This window comes from Clarias gariepinus, chromosome 6, assembly GCF_024256425.1.
Source record: "Clarias gariepinus isolate MV-2021 ecotype Netherlands chromosome 6, CGAR_prim_01v2, whole genome shotgun sequence".
Taxonomy (NCBI): Eukaryota; Metazoa; Chordata; class Actinopteri; order Siluriformes; family Clariidae; genus Clarias; species Clarias gariepinus.
In genome coordinates this window covers 39,951,958-39,967,500 of record NC_071105.1, presented here as the reverse complement: position 1 = coordinate 39,967,500, position 15,543 = coordinate 39,951,958, and the positions used below count along the sequence as shown (strand labels likewise).

Here is a 15,543-nt window from a genome sequence, read left to right as displayed (position 1 = left end):
GCGTTACCATAGCGATGGCACCATCACCTGTAGACGTATTCACCTCCTTAAACTTTGGCTGAATAAAGTGTTACCTCCTTCCACCGCAGAGCTTCTGATCTGTCGTTCCTCTCGTTTCTCGATTCTTTTGTTTCTTCTCTTTCTGTCATTAGTGTCACTCAACGTATTATTGTCATTTCTGTCCAATTTATTTTATATATTGTGTTTGTTATTGTGTTTCTGCTCACTGGTGTGAAATTTTGTCGTTTATGTCATTTTATGTCAGTTCTGTCTTTCATGTTGTTTCTGTCTTTCATGTCCTTGTTTTGTCCTTGGTGTCATTTTATTTTTATAATTTCTGTTGTTCGTGTCTTTTTCCTGTCGTCTGTTGGCCCATATGGAAGTGTTGAAAGTGTGTGAGACGGTGACCTCTGGTTCCCCCTGAGACCTTTAACCTTAGAGCCAGCGCCACTGCAGTCACACCCCCATTAAACACACACACACACACACACACACACACACACACAATCAGACCCCCCTCGTTAAACTCCATAAATCTCAGAAACAGAGTGATGTTTCTTTGCTTCTGTCTTTGCTTTCAGCATTTAATCTCATCATGTCTTTCATTCTTTCTTCCTTTTTTCTTCCCTCCTTCCCTCCTTCCCTCTCTCCCTCCTTCCTTCTCTCCCTCTCTCCCTCCTTCCCTCTCTCCCTCCTTCCCTCCTTCCCTCTCTCCCTCTCTCCCTCTCTCCCTCCTTCCCTCTCTCCCTCTCTCCCTCTCTCCCTCCTTCCCTCTCTCCCTCTCTCCCTCCTTCCCTCTCTCCCTCCTTCCCTCTCTCCCTCTCTCCCTCCTTGTCTTCTTCCCTCTCTCCCTCCTTCTCTCTCTCCCTCTCTCCCTCTCTCCCTCCTTTCCTTCTTCCCTCTCTCCCTCCTTCCCTCTCTCCCTCTCTCCCTCCTTCTCTCTCTCCCTCTCTCCCTCCTTCCCTCCTTCCCTCTCTCACTCTCTCCCTCTCTCCCTCCTTCCCTCTCTCCCTCTCTCCCTCCTTCCCTCTCTCCCTCTTTCCCTCCTTCCCTCTCTCCCTCTCTCCCTCCTTCCCTCTCTCCCTCTCTCCCTCCTTCCCTCTCTCTCTTTCTCCCTCTCTCCCTCCTTCCCTCTCTCCCTCTCTCCCTCCTTCCCTCTCTCCCTCCTTTCCTCTCTCCCTCTCTCCCTCTCTCCCTCTCTCCCTCCTTCCTGCCCCTCCTGAGGGACGAGATGCTTCAGTCAGACAGATTTTTCACCCTGATGAAGCTGAGTGACATTTCAAAGCGTTGGGTCGGCGCCACTCCTCCACCCTGATCTCCCCCCCTCTCGTCTCTTCGTGTGTGTGTGTGTGTGTGTGTGTGTGTGTGTGTGTGTGTGTGTGTTAAGTTTGGACACTTCACACATTATAAATCTCAGACATGGTTTTTACTAACAGCACTGATGAGACGAGTGACGGGGGAAGGACGCTCGGGTGCGACGGTGTCACACTCACCCTGGAAACAGTGTAAATGTAGAAGCAGAGGATTCTGGGAGATTGTGGCGGGAAGTAAGCCGTGAGATCCAGAGTCCGCCGCGGTTCCTCTTCCCGTTCAGGGATAAACAGAGCGCTCCGTCCTTCAGCTCCACAGAACATGAATATTATAACAGAGTATACTGGATGGCATCCTGTCAATCAAACAGGCCACGCCCCCTCAGGCAGGGTGGCGCTTTGGGAGATTTTGTTGTGGCAGTTGGTGGCAGGGGTGCACACACACACACACACACACACACACACACACACACACACACACGCACACACACACACACACACACACACTCACACACACACACACACACACACACACACACATACAAACACACTCACACACACACACACACGCACGCACACACACACGCACACACACACACGCATCTGCACCACTGACCAGAGACGCCTGTTTAATATTCAGTATTATGCAAATGGGGTATAAAGTACCAGGACCGCCCCATCCTTAGTTCTCTCTCTCTTTCATCCCCACTCTCTCTCTCTCTCTCTCTCTCTCTCGCGCTCTCTCTCTCTATTATTTAGGGATTAATGTGCGTCTCAAAGCCAGAAGATTTGCATGTAGAAGTAACACACAAATTCCCACAATGCATGTGTGTGTGTGTGTGTGTGTGTGTGTGAGTGAGGTTTAATTGGGAGGGTGTGTGTGAATGAAATTGGCTCTTTGTAGACTTAAGCTTTTATGAAATCCGGTGTGTGTGTGTCTGTGCGTGCGTGTGTGTGTGTCTGTGCGTGTCTGTGCGTGTGTGTGTGTTTGCAGGCTCATTAGGAAATCTGTTATAACACACCCACACACACATTTGTATAGTGTATAAATGTAATGCTGATTCAAGCACACAGAAATACCTGTTGCATGACATCATGTTGTGTGTGTGTGTGTGTGTGTGTGTGTGTGTGTGTGTGTGTGTTTCAGTATGACCCAGAGAGTTCGGGCTTCATTAGCGCAGAGCGTTTGCGTGACCTGCTGGAGACACACGGCTCTGAACTCGACACACACAAGCTGGAGGTTCTGCTGGCGCTCGCCAACGGGAACGCGGAGGGGAAAGTCCGCTATCAGGACTTCATCAACCTGGTGAGTCTGCAGGACATTACCCACAATGCTCTGTCCGTCTCTGTCCGTCTCTATCTGTTTCTATTGGTCTGTCTCACTGGCTGTCTGTCTATCTCTGTCTCGGTCGTTCTGTCTCACTGACTGTCTGTCTCCGTCTGCCATCTCACTGACTGTCTCTGTCTGTCTGTCTCACTGACTGCCTCTATCTGTCCGTCTCATTGACTGTCTCTATCTGTCTGTCTCACTGACTTTCTTTATCTGTCTGTCTCACTGACTGTCTCTATCTGTTTCTCTATCTCTGTCGGTCTGTCTCACTGACAGTCTGTCTCTGTCTGTCTCCGTCTGCCATCTCACTGACTGTCTCTGTCTGTCTGTCTCACTGACTTTCTTTATCTGTCTGTCTCACTGACTGTCTCTATCTGTTTCTCCATCTCTGTCGGTCTGTCTCACTGACAGTCTGTCTCTGTCTGTCGCCATCTGCCATCTCACTGTCTGTCTCTGTCTGTTTGCCTGCCTCACTGACTGTCTGTCTCTCTGTGTCTGTTCTGTTTGCCTGTCTCTGTCTTCCTGTTTCAGTAACTGGCTGTCTCTGTCTGCCTGTCTCACCTGACTGTCTTTTTGTCTTTCTCGTATATTGTTTCTGTATGTCTTCTTTTTTGTCTCTTTATCTGAATCTGTTCCACTAGCTGTCTGTTTTCCTCCGTCTTTCCTCTCTCTCTCTCTCTCTCTCTCACACACACACACACACACACACACACACACAAACACACACTTTGTGGGTCTCTGTTGCTTTCTCTTTGTATCTGTCCTTTTTTTTTTATTTCTCATCCTTGTCTATCCTTATGTAAAAGGGACGGGGGTGGACATGCAGAGGGGTGAAGGCCGGTGCTTTGTGTATGTTTGTGTATATATATATATATATATATATGTGTGTGTGTGTGTGTGTGTGTGTGTGGGTGTAAGAGTCACAGTCACTATTGTGTCCTATAAAACACCTGCTGTGACACATTTTACCAAAACAGGCGGGGGGAGAGGCGGGTGGATGGGGGGGGTGGCTGTTGGGGGGTGAGAGGGGGGGCACTGAGGGGAGTTTTACAGCAAGAGTCTGAAAGGAGGAAAAAGAAAGAGAGAAAAGAAAGAAGACAAACAGGTGGATGAAGATCGATAGCAAAGAGTGAAAGAGAAATCTCTGCTTCCATTGATGTTCTGGAAGCCTCTGAGGAACTGTGATAATTGTTTGATACAGAGGTCAGGAGAACGTTTAGTACAGTAAGTTCCTCCAACAAGAGTTCCTGATTATTTATTTCTGAAGAGTGGTTCCTTAGATGGGATCCTAAAAAGATTTCTGGTTTCCAGAAAAGGTTTTCTGAGCAAAACTCTGGGCTTCTGAAATGGTTCCTGGGCTTCCAGTAGGGTGTTCTTTGGTTCCTAGAAGGGTTCTTCATTTCCTAAAAGGGATCTTGGTTTCCTGAAGTCCAATGCCTCATTGAGTTCCTTTTAAGACATTCTATGGCTCTTGAATGGGTTCCTGATCTCATAAACAGTTTCTGCATCCATGGACAGGATTCCAAAGTCCTACAAAAGTTCCTGGTTTCCTGGGAAAAAAATATAAATTTCCTATGTTTCTTCGTTTCTTAAACTACGTCCAAAATCACACTGTATATACAGCAAAGCATTATGGGAAATGAAAGCGAACACTAACCTAGTAAACTAGACTTACTAAATCAAAGGTTAAAGGTAGATAGTAAACAAATCGAACCTAGCGAGTGAAAGCTAACCTTGCAGGCAGCATCTGAGACAACATGCTGTCAATCAGTGTGCTCATTAGAATATTAGACCACGCCCCATTCGTATGACGTGTATCTGACCATCACGAGGAAGCCGAACTCGTTTCCTGTCGAATGTGTCCTTTATTCTTTATTTCTCTGAGCCCTTCTTTATTCTGTACGGCGTGGGGGATGAAGAACATTCCAGAGTGTGTGTGAGATGTTTTGTCTCAGCAGCAAACTTGTAAAAGTCATTTTTCATCCTTCTTTCTCTCCTCTCTCTCTCTCTCTATGTCCCCCTCCTATCTCTGTCTTTCAGGCTCAGTTTCTCCTCTCTCTCTCTCTCTCTCTCTCTTTCTCTCTCTCTCTCTCTAGTGTGTGAGTGTGTGTGTGTGTGTAGTTGCTTGGCAATGCCCGAGGAATCTGATGAACGTGCCATGGTACAGATTTAAAGTGAGACCTCACAGATTCTCACTGATAAAACGGGAAAGTGAGACTCACACTCACTAGAAAACAGAGAGTGAGAATGAAAGAGTGTGAAAGAGTGTTTGAGAGAACAGAGCCAGGCGGGATGTTCTTCAGCAAGGATGTTCTATACGTCCAGTAAACGTGTACACTTATGGCGGGGGCGGGGCTTCCACTGTTTAAGCTTCCACTGTTTCCATACTTTTGAAGTGAGATATAGGATGAGATCTGCATCTGCATCTTTAAAACTGGAGTTTACGACTTGTCCTGCCTTGGTGGATTTGCTACCGTGCTAGCGTAAATGGATACATTTTCAGTTAAACCTCTTACATGCAATAAATAAAATAAGATATGATGTGTATGATATTCTTCTCCGGTGTTTTTCCGCAGATGAGTAATAAACGCTCGAACAGTTTTCGGCGAGCAATCCAGCAGGGAGCGCGGCAGCTGAAGGGCTCCAGTCTGAGGGAGGAGGTGGGACTCGGCCTGTCTCAGAGACTCGTCAGACACGTGGCGTACGAGACGCTGCCACGCGAAGTGGACCGCAAGTGGTATTTCGACAGCTACACCTACTGCCCCCCGCCCTGGCTCATCCTGAGCATCACCTTCGCCGAGGCGAGCACTGAGCTAACAACGCTCAAAAATATATTTTTATATATTTTAGATTCATATTTCAAGCCATTTGTTTATTTCAGTGGTTACGAGTTAAAGCTAATGAAACTCATTCATGTGTTATTTGCGGACAATATGGAACGCCGTGGTTTGGCGCCTGGTGTTTTCCTGATCCGGTGTTGATTTGGATCCTCAGATGGTGGTGTTTCTGTACTACGGGCTCCTGCTGGGCCGCTGGGTTCTTCAGGTTTCATCTCCATCGTTCCTGAAGAGCCCTCTGCCCTACCACCCTCAGCTCAGGTCTCAGGCCTGCCGCTTCCTCACCTACATCTTCATGCACACTGGGTGAGTGATTGCCTCAGCCACTGCTATTCCACGCTAGCAACAATTCACCGGTAGCAAACGCTTGGTCTAGCTTACGCTAAGCAGTTTTAGCCTTGATTACAGCTCAGCTTGTGCTAGGTAGACCTGTGCTAGTACCTCTCTCTCATCTATGCTAATACATAGCCTAACCCACAAAGAAAAGATACTAGAAACACAGCCACCCTGTGTGTTCCATGCTAACCCTAGACTGCCTTGACTAGACAAATCAAAGCTACAGGAACTCATAAAAATGTTCTAGCACTATGTTTGGAGAACACAGACAGCCCTTACTTCATGCTAAACCATAGAAATTTTGCTTATAGCTTAGCAATGCTATGTGTTCCACAGTTACCCATGTTTTCATAACCCGCCCCAAAATAACCTAACATTACATAGACGTATTAGCTCATGCTAACACACGTTACACGTAACTCTCTACTCCATGGAACGCCTTAAACGCTTTGACTAGCACACTCAAATGTATGCTAGTACTCATGCTAATTCATTTCTGCTTTATTTATAGTGAACTTTGCTAGTAGAAGGCTGACACTTCGTAGTTCATGCTAATTCACAGAAACAAATTTTAGCTCATTTGAATCCATGCTAGCTCTCACTAGGCCGCGGAAACGTATACTAGCCTCACAGAACCTTCCTCAATTTAAAGCTAATCCAGTTTTAGCTGTCATGTAACTTCAGATGAGTGCTAGCATAACAGATGGACGGTAACATGTCCTAGCCATTTTGTTAATACTTTGTATCCTCTGTGTGTGTGTGTCTGTGTGTGTGTGTGTGTGTGTGTGTTAGAATCGAGCACCTGGGTCTGAACATGGCTATGCAGTTGCTGGTTGGTGTTCCTCTGGAGATGGTGCATGGAGCCGCCAGGATCGGTCTCATCTACATGTGCGGTGTCCTCGCAGGTGAGTTGTGTCCACAATCCTGTGTTCTGATTGGTCCGTAGGTGTTGATTGATTCTCTGTAACAGCAGCTCATGGAGACACCACGTAACCAGATTTAAAAAATGTGTGCAGTCATTCATGTTTACATACATTGTTGTTCATTTAATATTTATTTGTGTATATATATATGTGTGTGTGTGTGTGTGTGTTTGGGAAGAGGCCACTGCCGCAAAACCCTGGAGAGAAACCGTCACACAGAAAACATGGTCTTTTTCAGTGTGAGGTCATTTTGTCCTGACCTGAGTGAGATTGATTTGTGGTGCTGGGACCAAACACCAAACACACACACACACACACACACACCCAACACACACACACACACACACACACACACATTTCTTTTCTAAAAAAAAAAAAATATATATATATATATATATATATATATATAGAATTCCATTAAATTTGGTTGAAGACATTGCAGAAAGTCAAGAAAAATTGTGTGTGTGTGTGTGTGTGTGTGTGTGTCTCCATCAGCAGGAAGGTCGATTTTGACTGGTAATGTTATATCCTTCTCCCTGATGATTTTAGCAGCTAGTGTCATGGTGTGTGTGTGTGTGTGTGTGTGTGTGTGTGTGTGTATAAGAGAGATCCTAAGGCCATAGTTAGAGCACTAATGTACCATGGGAGTCTCTTCATAATCAAGGGTCTTTCACACACACACACACACACACAAGTCCCAGCTGCTGTGTGACCTTCAGGTCAGTAATTATGTGTGTCATGAATCAGAATACAGACTGATGAATGGTGTGTGTGTGTGTGTGTGTGTGTGTGTGTGTGTGTGATCAGAAACATCATCTGCTGAGTACACTGTTGTGTAAATGAGAAATCGACTCGAGCATTGAGAAGTGTGTGTAGTGGCTTGCTGTTTGAACGTGAAGACATGATACACTCTCTGCTAAAACAGTGATAATTGTGGGAACAACGCTGATGGGCAGCTGGGAAATTAGGCTAGTGAAGATAAACTAGTGAGTATATAATCTAAAGGCTTCTACTAATAATACAACCATCCTGAACTTCAACTTTTGCCGTCTAACCATTTAACTCTAAGTCTTTTCTAAACACTTAATAACTAAATAATTGAACTAGTTAACGTGCACACATCCCTTCACACTCACACTGTGACACACTCCTGCTCGTGTGGACTCCTGTTGTCATCGCAGGAAAAAGAAGAAGTGCAGCAGTTTGTTAGCAAACCATCGTGTTTAAATGTCACAATATATAGACACGTCACTTGATATGATGATACTTGATACGCTGCTCCAGACTGCACACACAGGATGACTCGTGAGACGTTTAGGACGTAGTGACACCTCTGTGGTGTTTGATGTGGAAACACAGGAGCGTTTGAGGTCGAGGTAACCGCCCTGACGCGGAGACGGTAATGCTGAAGGCAGTGATGGCGGTTATTATCGTCCACACACAGCCGGAGTTATCGCGCTGAAAAGGTTCAAGGCGCGGAGCCGAGCAGCTGTGTGTACGTCTGTCTGCGTATCTGTCCCCGTGTCTGAGATTAAACCATATAATCATGCGATTGTAGACACACCATAATTACAGACGACGTTCCGCTTTCATCTCTGTGTGAAACCCCAGACACTAGCAGACCACATTTCTTCTTATTATTATTATATTATTACTATTTTTTGCATCCCATGGTTATTTTTCACAGGAAGGTCTGATAAGTCCAATGCAGATCATCTCAGCATGTCTTGTCTTTTTACATCTTGTCCCGTTTTATATATGATCCAAACCTGACCAGGAAGCGCTTTACGCTTGCACTCACACTTCACCAACATACAAACCTCTGTGTTGTGTCGCTCAGGATCTCAGTTGTGATGGGATCTAGTCTCAAATTCCAGGGGCGTTCAAGTCAAACCAGGACTCGTGATGAAAACGTCTGTTGAATGAAGGCGTGTGGCAGGTGACTGACATTTCTTCAAGATGATCCTGGATGATGATCAGAGCCGCTGCAGTCGTTCCCGCGAACATTCAGCAGCATCGCCAACTTGCGGACGATAAGCATCCATCTGTGTGACCTGTACACACACTCATACACCACTTGCACATTACAGGAACTCGTCTGGGGATTATTGCCGCGTCCCCCTGACAGTCCTGACCTTGCCCCAAAGTCATCTTTTTCGCATGTTTGGGTCATTAAAGGGGTTCCTGCGAGGCCGGTGGTGAGAAAACTTTCTACCAAGCATCAGTGAAACACTGGGATGCGTGCATTAGTGCAGCAGGAGATTATAGAGAGGAATAAAGGGGGGTTTTACTCTCAGAACTTTGTTCTGTTATTCTGCATAATCAAAAGTCCTGCTTTGACTCGAACAGCCCTGGTACATAGAGAATATCATGCATGTTTGTGTCTGTATTTCCCTTCGTTTAAAACACATGATCTGTTCGATCCAAACCTGGTTACATCCCCAACACGCAGTGTGTACATCGTGTAGAAGCAGCAGTTTTATCAGACAGAAGCATTCGAGAGAGAGTCCGGAGACGATTTATCTGATCAGCAGACACCTGGCACTGCTACTCTGATGCAGGTCCTACAGTGCTGATAAAGCAGTGAACTGGAATAGAGACACACACACACACACACACACACACGGGAAACTTTATCTGTCATTTATTTAAAGTGAGTTTTGTAATTGCTCAGTTAATGTTCATTTCTCTCTCTCTCTCTCTCTCTCTGGCTGCAGGTTCTCTTGTCGTATCTGTAGTAGACATGGCTGCCCCTGTGGTCGGGTCATCAGGGGGAGTTTACGCCCTCGTCTCCGCCCACCTTGCCAACGTTGTCATGGTAAACACACAAACAGGTGTAACGTTTTTTTCTGAGTTGGCTGTTTGTCAACTCCACACATCTAGACCGCGTAGCATCGCATAGCTTAGCATTGTGTACTATAGTGTATACAGTATACAGTATCACGGTGGTTCGAACAGTTAAGGCTGTGGGTTACTGGGTTACTGATCAGAAGGTCGGGGGTTCGAGCCCCAGCACCACCCTTGAGCGAGGCCCCGACCCTGCGCTCTGACCCCAGCTGCCTAACTGGGATGTGTGAAAAAACCATTTCACTGGTTTGTATGCAAAGTACATGTGACAAATAATTAAATCTAATAGTAGTAAAGTGTATTATTTTACAGTAAGATATTGTAGAATATAGTATAGTATAGAGTTATATATGAAATATAATGAGATGTAATGGAGTAAAAGATGCTGTTGTGTCGTATAGAATAGGAGAGTATTATTTACTATAGTGGGAGTAACAATAAAGTCAATTATAGTGTAGTACAGGATTAACTAGAGCATAGCTGCCTATATAAACTCTAAATATACAAAGAGATCACACACACACACACACACACACATACACACACACACACACACACACACGCCTGGGACCTCCTCTGTTCGTCTGACTCAGTGTGATCGGATCTCATGTGGGTGGAAACAGAACCAGTAGTGTGTTCACATCAGGGTGGCACTGAGCAGAAAGGGTGTGTGTGTGTGTGTGTGTGTGTGTGTGTGTGTGTGTGTGGAGTTAGACAGTCTTTAGTGTGTGAGAGCTTAACCACAGAGGTTCTCACACCACACACATTCCACACATTCCAGCATATTAACGCCCCCTATGTGTGTGTGTGTGTGTGTGTGTGTGTGTGTGTGTGTGTGTGTGCATTTGTACCTGTGTGTGACAGCTGTATTTCTAATCCAGAGCTCTTCCACATCAGTCGCACAGTGGCCAGTGCACCGTTTCCCATGATGCCGTGTGCTCTGACCTTGCAGGAACAGCCGTTTAAAAGCTTGATCACATTCATTAAATATTAACACACTTGTTGTTCTAACACTACTCAGCATTTCTCTCTGCAACGCACACACACACACACACAGTATCAGCAGTGCTCTCTAATCAGGGCTCAGGTTACTCACCGCACCTCAGAAACTGATCCAGGATCAGTTCATTGTTTTGTTTATTCAGGTATAAAAGGTTTACGGTGCTGCGAGTGCTGATATCGGATCAGCTCAGGTGCACTGAGGGTGAGTCAGCAGATCACACAGAGAGAGAGAGAGAGAGGGAGAGAGAGAGGTTCATGCAGATTCACAGCCACTGATTGCCAAATAAACGGCTCAGCAAAGTTCTACAGCAAATTCCTTTATAATATAGAGACGTCTACGTCTGTCTAAATCTGTTAGTTAATAAAACTGATTCATCTAGTCTTAATAAAATGCAATCAATAACAAAATTATAAAATGTGAACAGACAAACCAGAATCTTAAAAATTAATTACAAGATTTACAAACAGATTTATTCATATTGAAAAAAAAATATTAAAATAATTTTTAAATACAAAGCTTAAAAAAAGACATTAGAAAAATCTTCTATATTAATTTAAGAATTTAATAAATTAAGGTGTAAAAAAATTATCATAAAAAATCATAAAAATAAAAAAGATTCATAAAAAATATATCATAAAACCAATTAACGTGTGCAGACACTTCTGGCATTGAAGTCAGATCAGTTTATCAGACTCTCCTCCACCGCTCAGTGTCCATATAGATGATGATATTCAGGTTTTATCAAGCCAAAAAGTCCTGTCACTAATCTCTTCTAGCCAAACATTGTGTTTTAATTTTAAAAAGAATAAAAGAAATAAAGTAATAAAGTAATAAAGTAATGGCTCATAGCTCGAGAGTGCTGCGATCGATACGGAGCTCCAGGTGCTGAGAGGAGATTTAGAAATTTCTCCTGGATTCCCCAAAAACACAGCAGAGGGGAACAAGGTCATGTGATCTAAGGCAGGATGTGAACGATCCACCGTGAGCCTAAAGTGCATCAGTTACGTGTCGTCATCATCATCATCATCATCATAATATGAAGAAGAAAGAAAAAAATTATTTATGAATGTATGCCTAGTTATGAATCTCTCTCTCTCCCTCTCTCTCTCTCTCTCTCTCTCCCTCTCCGTATGCAGAATTGGTCGGGGATGAAGTGTCAGTTTAAGTTGTTCCGGATGGCGATGGCGCTGGTGTGCAGTAAGTTTCTTTTTACAGGAACTTTTTATTTTGTGTAAAACCTGAACAGATAAACATTCAAATGAAACAGAGGGAGAGGGTGGGGCGGGGCATGTATACTACTACTATCGATAATAATAATAATGATTTAATTATTATCATTGTAAGGCGCCTTGGAATTCTGCGCTCTGAAGATGTTACTTATTTCTCTAAAACAGTTTGCTCTGGTGCTTCACTGAGCACATTACTGAACACGCTCCAACATAAACAGGTTAAACACATTACTGATGAGTTTTTTATAAATGATATACATTTGTGTACAGTGGAACCTTGGATTACGAGCATAAATCGTTCCGGAAACAGGCTCGTTTTTTCAAAACACCCGTAATTGAATTGAATTTTCATATAAGAAATAATGGAAACTCAAATTATTCGTTCCACAGCCCAAAAAAATAAATACATAAAAATAATTATTACAAAATATAAAGTAAAAATAAAACAAAATAACCTGCACTTTATTTTTTTAAAAAGTAAAAAATAAATGTGTTTCCGTTGTTAAACACGCGCACCCAACAGAAACACTGTTTTATCTGAAAAATAAACATAATATCTTTCAGAGAGGCTGATACAGAGAGAGAAAATGGATCTTTAACCTCTCTAATGAGATTTGCTTTTATTTTACACGTGCGCTGTACACACACACATACAGATACAAAATAAAATATGTTTTACACACACACACGCGTGGTCACAGTGTTATAGTAAACAATACATGCGTGCACGGATGTTGATTATACCAGTGAGAGACGCGCACTAAGACCCAGCAGGGGAGACGATTACCCACAATTCTGCAGCGCATGAGAGAGAAAAAACGTTGGCACAGTTGATACTCGGTACTCGTAAACCAAGACTTGTTTGTTTTTCAGGTCAAAATTTATTAAAAAACTTTGCTCATCTTGCAGAACACTCGCAAACTGCGTTACTCACAATCCGAGGTTTCACTGTATGTTTAATCTTCAGGACCAGAGAAAGATTGGAGACAGTGTGAGCGTTGGTTGTAGCTGCTAGAATGTAAGAGAGAACAGGAACTTAGTCTTCTCACAGGATTTTATGATATTGTTCTTTAATAAATAAGAAAATTGCAGTTGTTGGTAAATCGCTGTGGTGTAAAGGGAATAAAATACATAAAATGTCTCTGTGTCTCCCACAGTGAGCGTGGAGTTCGGCCGCGCTGTGTGGTTGAGGTTTTATCCCCCTGCCATGCCCCCGTGCCCCAACCCGAGTTTCTGTGCCCACCTGGGTGGGGTGGCGGTGGGCCTGACGCTGGGTGTGGTCGTGCTGCAGAGCTATGAGCAGCGGCTCTACGAACAGTTCCTCTTCTGGATCTTCATCAGCGTCTACGGCCTCTTCGTCCTCTTCGGGATCTTATGGAATGTTTTTGCTTATAGCCTGCTGGACATTAAACTCCCACCAGCACCATGACCAGCGTAGTATGTGTGTGTATGTGTGTGTGTGTGGAGGTTACCATAACCTTTAATCTTTGGCTGTTTGTGACTTGAGAACCAAATGCTAATTACCTCACTCCAAGCGTGTGTGTGTGTGTGTGTGTGTGTGGGTGGGTGGGTATGTATACGTGTTTAGTGCCTAAACTTGCATCATCATCATTGCTGTGTGCTGTCCAAGAAAAACAAAAGATGCAGCAGAATAGAATGTGAAAGCAAGGGAAAAGAGGAGAAACGACAGAGTAATCTAATCCGAATCTGTCAAAGCAGCAGTGAGGCTAATTATGCTAATGTGGCTAAACGGTGAACTAGCGCTAAGTTGATAAGCCGGAAATAAATTAGCGATAATTTGCGAGGAAATCGATGATGAAATAATAACCTAAAAATCTTTACTTTCTTTGTGTTTATTAAACACCAAGAGCCTGAAGGTGAACATTAGGTAATAATTCATGGGGGCGGAGTCAAACTGGGTTAGAGTCTGTAGACCCACCAACTCGTTGTTCAAGCTTTAGAGGTTTACACGGTTTTGTTTTTGTTACATTTATACGTTTAAGTAAATTAATGATTTTAATGTAGCATACAAGGTTACAGTTTGATATCTTTATATTTATTGCACTAGTTTATTCTTGTTGTTTTTAATTTAATAATTCAATAATGTATAAAGGGATATACCAAGCTCATTAACATAAACGTACCGTTACCATGGCAGTCAGAAATCAGTAAATATTAGTTGAAACAGAAACATGTACGACGATGCCGCTACGTTTCCGCTTTCATTTTCCTGTTAATAAAAATACGCTAGTCTTAAGTTATGCTAGTTCGCTAAAAATGAAATCGGGACATTTATTCTAGTAGTTTCTATCTTACTGGTTCATAAATTGATCGCAGCACAGCTTGGTGATACTGTTCGAACTTGTATTATGTTTTCCATCATGCTAATTAGCATCTGCTAAACTTTATTCTCTGTAAGCGTGTTTTAATTAAAGATCACAGTGCCACTGTCAAGTTTCCGGAATTAGCGTTCGGTAATTAGCCCTCAGCTGAACGCTTTCTGATTTCTGTTCTGAGACCAGACCAAAAAAAAAAAGCGCTGCTCTGACGTATGCTCATCGTAAATTCGTTCTAATTTAAATCTTGATGAGTTGTGCTCCAGCATGTGTGTGTACTAGAAATTTCTAGTTATATTTTTGCTAAGATGAGAGTGCGCTAACTTTTCTTAACATTGCCAAAAAATTATGCATCATCTTTTCTTCATCACACGTTACGCCTCAGTTGCACCTGAAAGGAATCCTTCACTCTGTTTGCGCCGTCGATGCTATTCAGCAGCAAGACGCCGGATTTAAAGGAATATGTAATTATAAATGGTGAAGGTCATGGAAAAACATGTGTATGTATAGCATAGCTGTGAATCAGACACTGGACTAATTGGTTCTGCGTGATGCTAATGAAGTGTTTGTGTGTGTGTGTGTGTGTGTGAGAGAGAGAGAGAGCGTTATTTATAGATGGTGCTAGTGAACATATGAATGGAATGTTCCCATCAGGCGTGATTTTACTTTGACGATGTAATCGTATCGCATCAAAAAAAAGTTCTTCGGATTTGCCCCAAAAAATGCTTCCATTCAATCAGCCAATCAGAAATCAGCACTGGTTAAACAGTGTCGTTAGCATCAGCCTTTTCTTTAACATGTAGCATACACACAGCTAGCTGAAAGAAACTAAGGCTAACAGTGATCGGCTAACTGATTATCAGCACACGCCTAGCGTCGAGTTCAGTGACTGTTCTGAGATCAGTTGTTTTTTCAGTCTATGCACAAACATTCAGCACGGCAGCCAGATAAACCTGCTCCCGGATCAGTTATAACAGTGTCCGGACAGCGCTCGTAGCTAACAGCACACAACTGGACTGTTTAACATGCTAATACAGCGAGTTCTAACCTCCTGCCAGACAGCTGTCTCTCCTCACAACACAAATCCAGCATTTTAATTCTTTAACATGAACATTTAAGCTTTTTTTTAATTGGTGGTTGAGCCGCGATCTAAGCCGCGATCTGAGGAAATGCGCTAAAGTTAATAGCTAGTCGTTAAATAGCTGTTACATAGAGCTACGGTTACGCTATAACATTTGAAAATTTTAACATGTGCTTTTTTTTGTACATTTGGTATGGAAATATGTGAATCATTAAACAGTTTTATGACTGAAACTGTGTGTGTGTGTGTGTGTGTGTGTCAACCTGAGCTAGCAGAAATGACCTTAGCTAGCAAAAATTACACAGCCAAAA

At 43.4% G+C, this 15,543-nt stretch overlaps 1 protein-coding gene across 1 annotated transcript in view; it reads left to right on the top strand.

The window, feature by feature from the left end:
• The window catches only part of rhbdl3 (rhomboid, veinlet-like 3 (Drosophila)), a 21,682-nt gene extending 6,248 nt beyond the window's left edge, over positions 1 to 15,434 (top strand). The window contains exons 3-9 of the mRNA XM_053499276.1: positions 2,458 to 2,616; positions 5,217 to 5,441; positions 5,635 to 5,783; positions 6,606 to 6,718; positions 9,454 to 9,554; positions 11,723 to 11,783; positions 12,973 to 15,434. Coding sequence (XP_053355251.1) covers positions 2,458 to 2,616; positions 5,217 to 5,441; positions 5,635 to 5,783; positions 6,606 to 6,718; positions 9,454 to 9,554; positions 11,723 to 11,783; positions 12,973 to 13,244 — 1,080 coding nt within the window. The 3' untranslated portion in view covers positions 13,245 to 15,434. The remainder of the gene's footprint in view (positions 1 to 2,457; positions 2,617 to 5,216; positions 5,442 to 5,634; positions 5,784 to 6,605; positions 6,719 to 9,453; positions 9,555 to 11,722; positions 11,784 to 12,972) is intronic.
• The last annotated feature ends 109 nt before the right edge of the window (positions 15,435 to 15,543 follow it).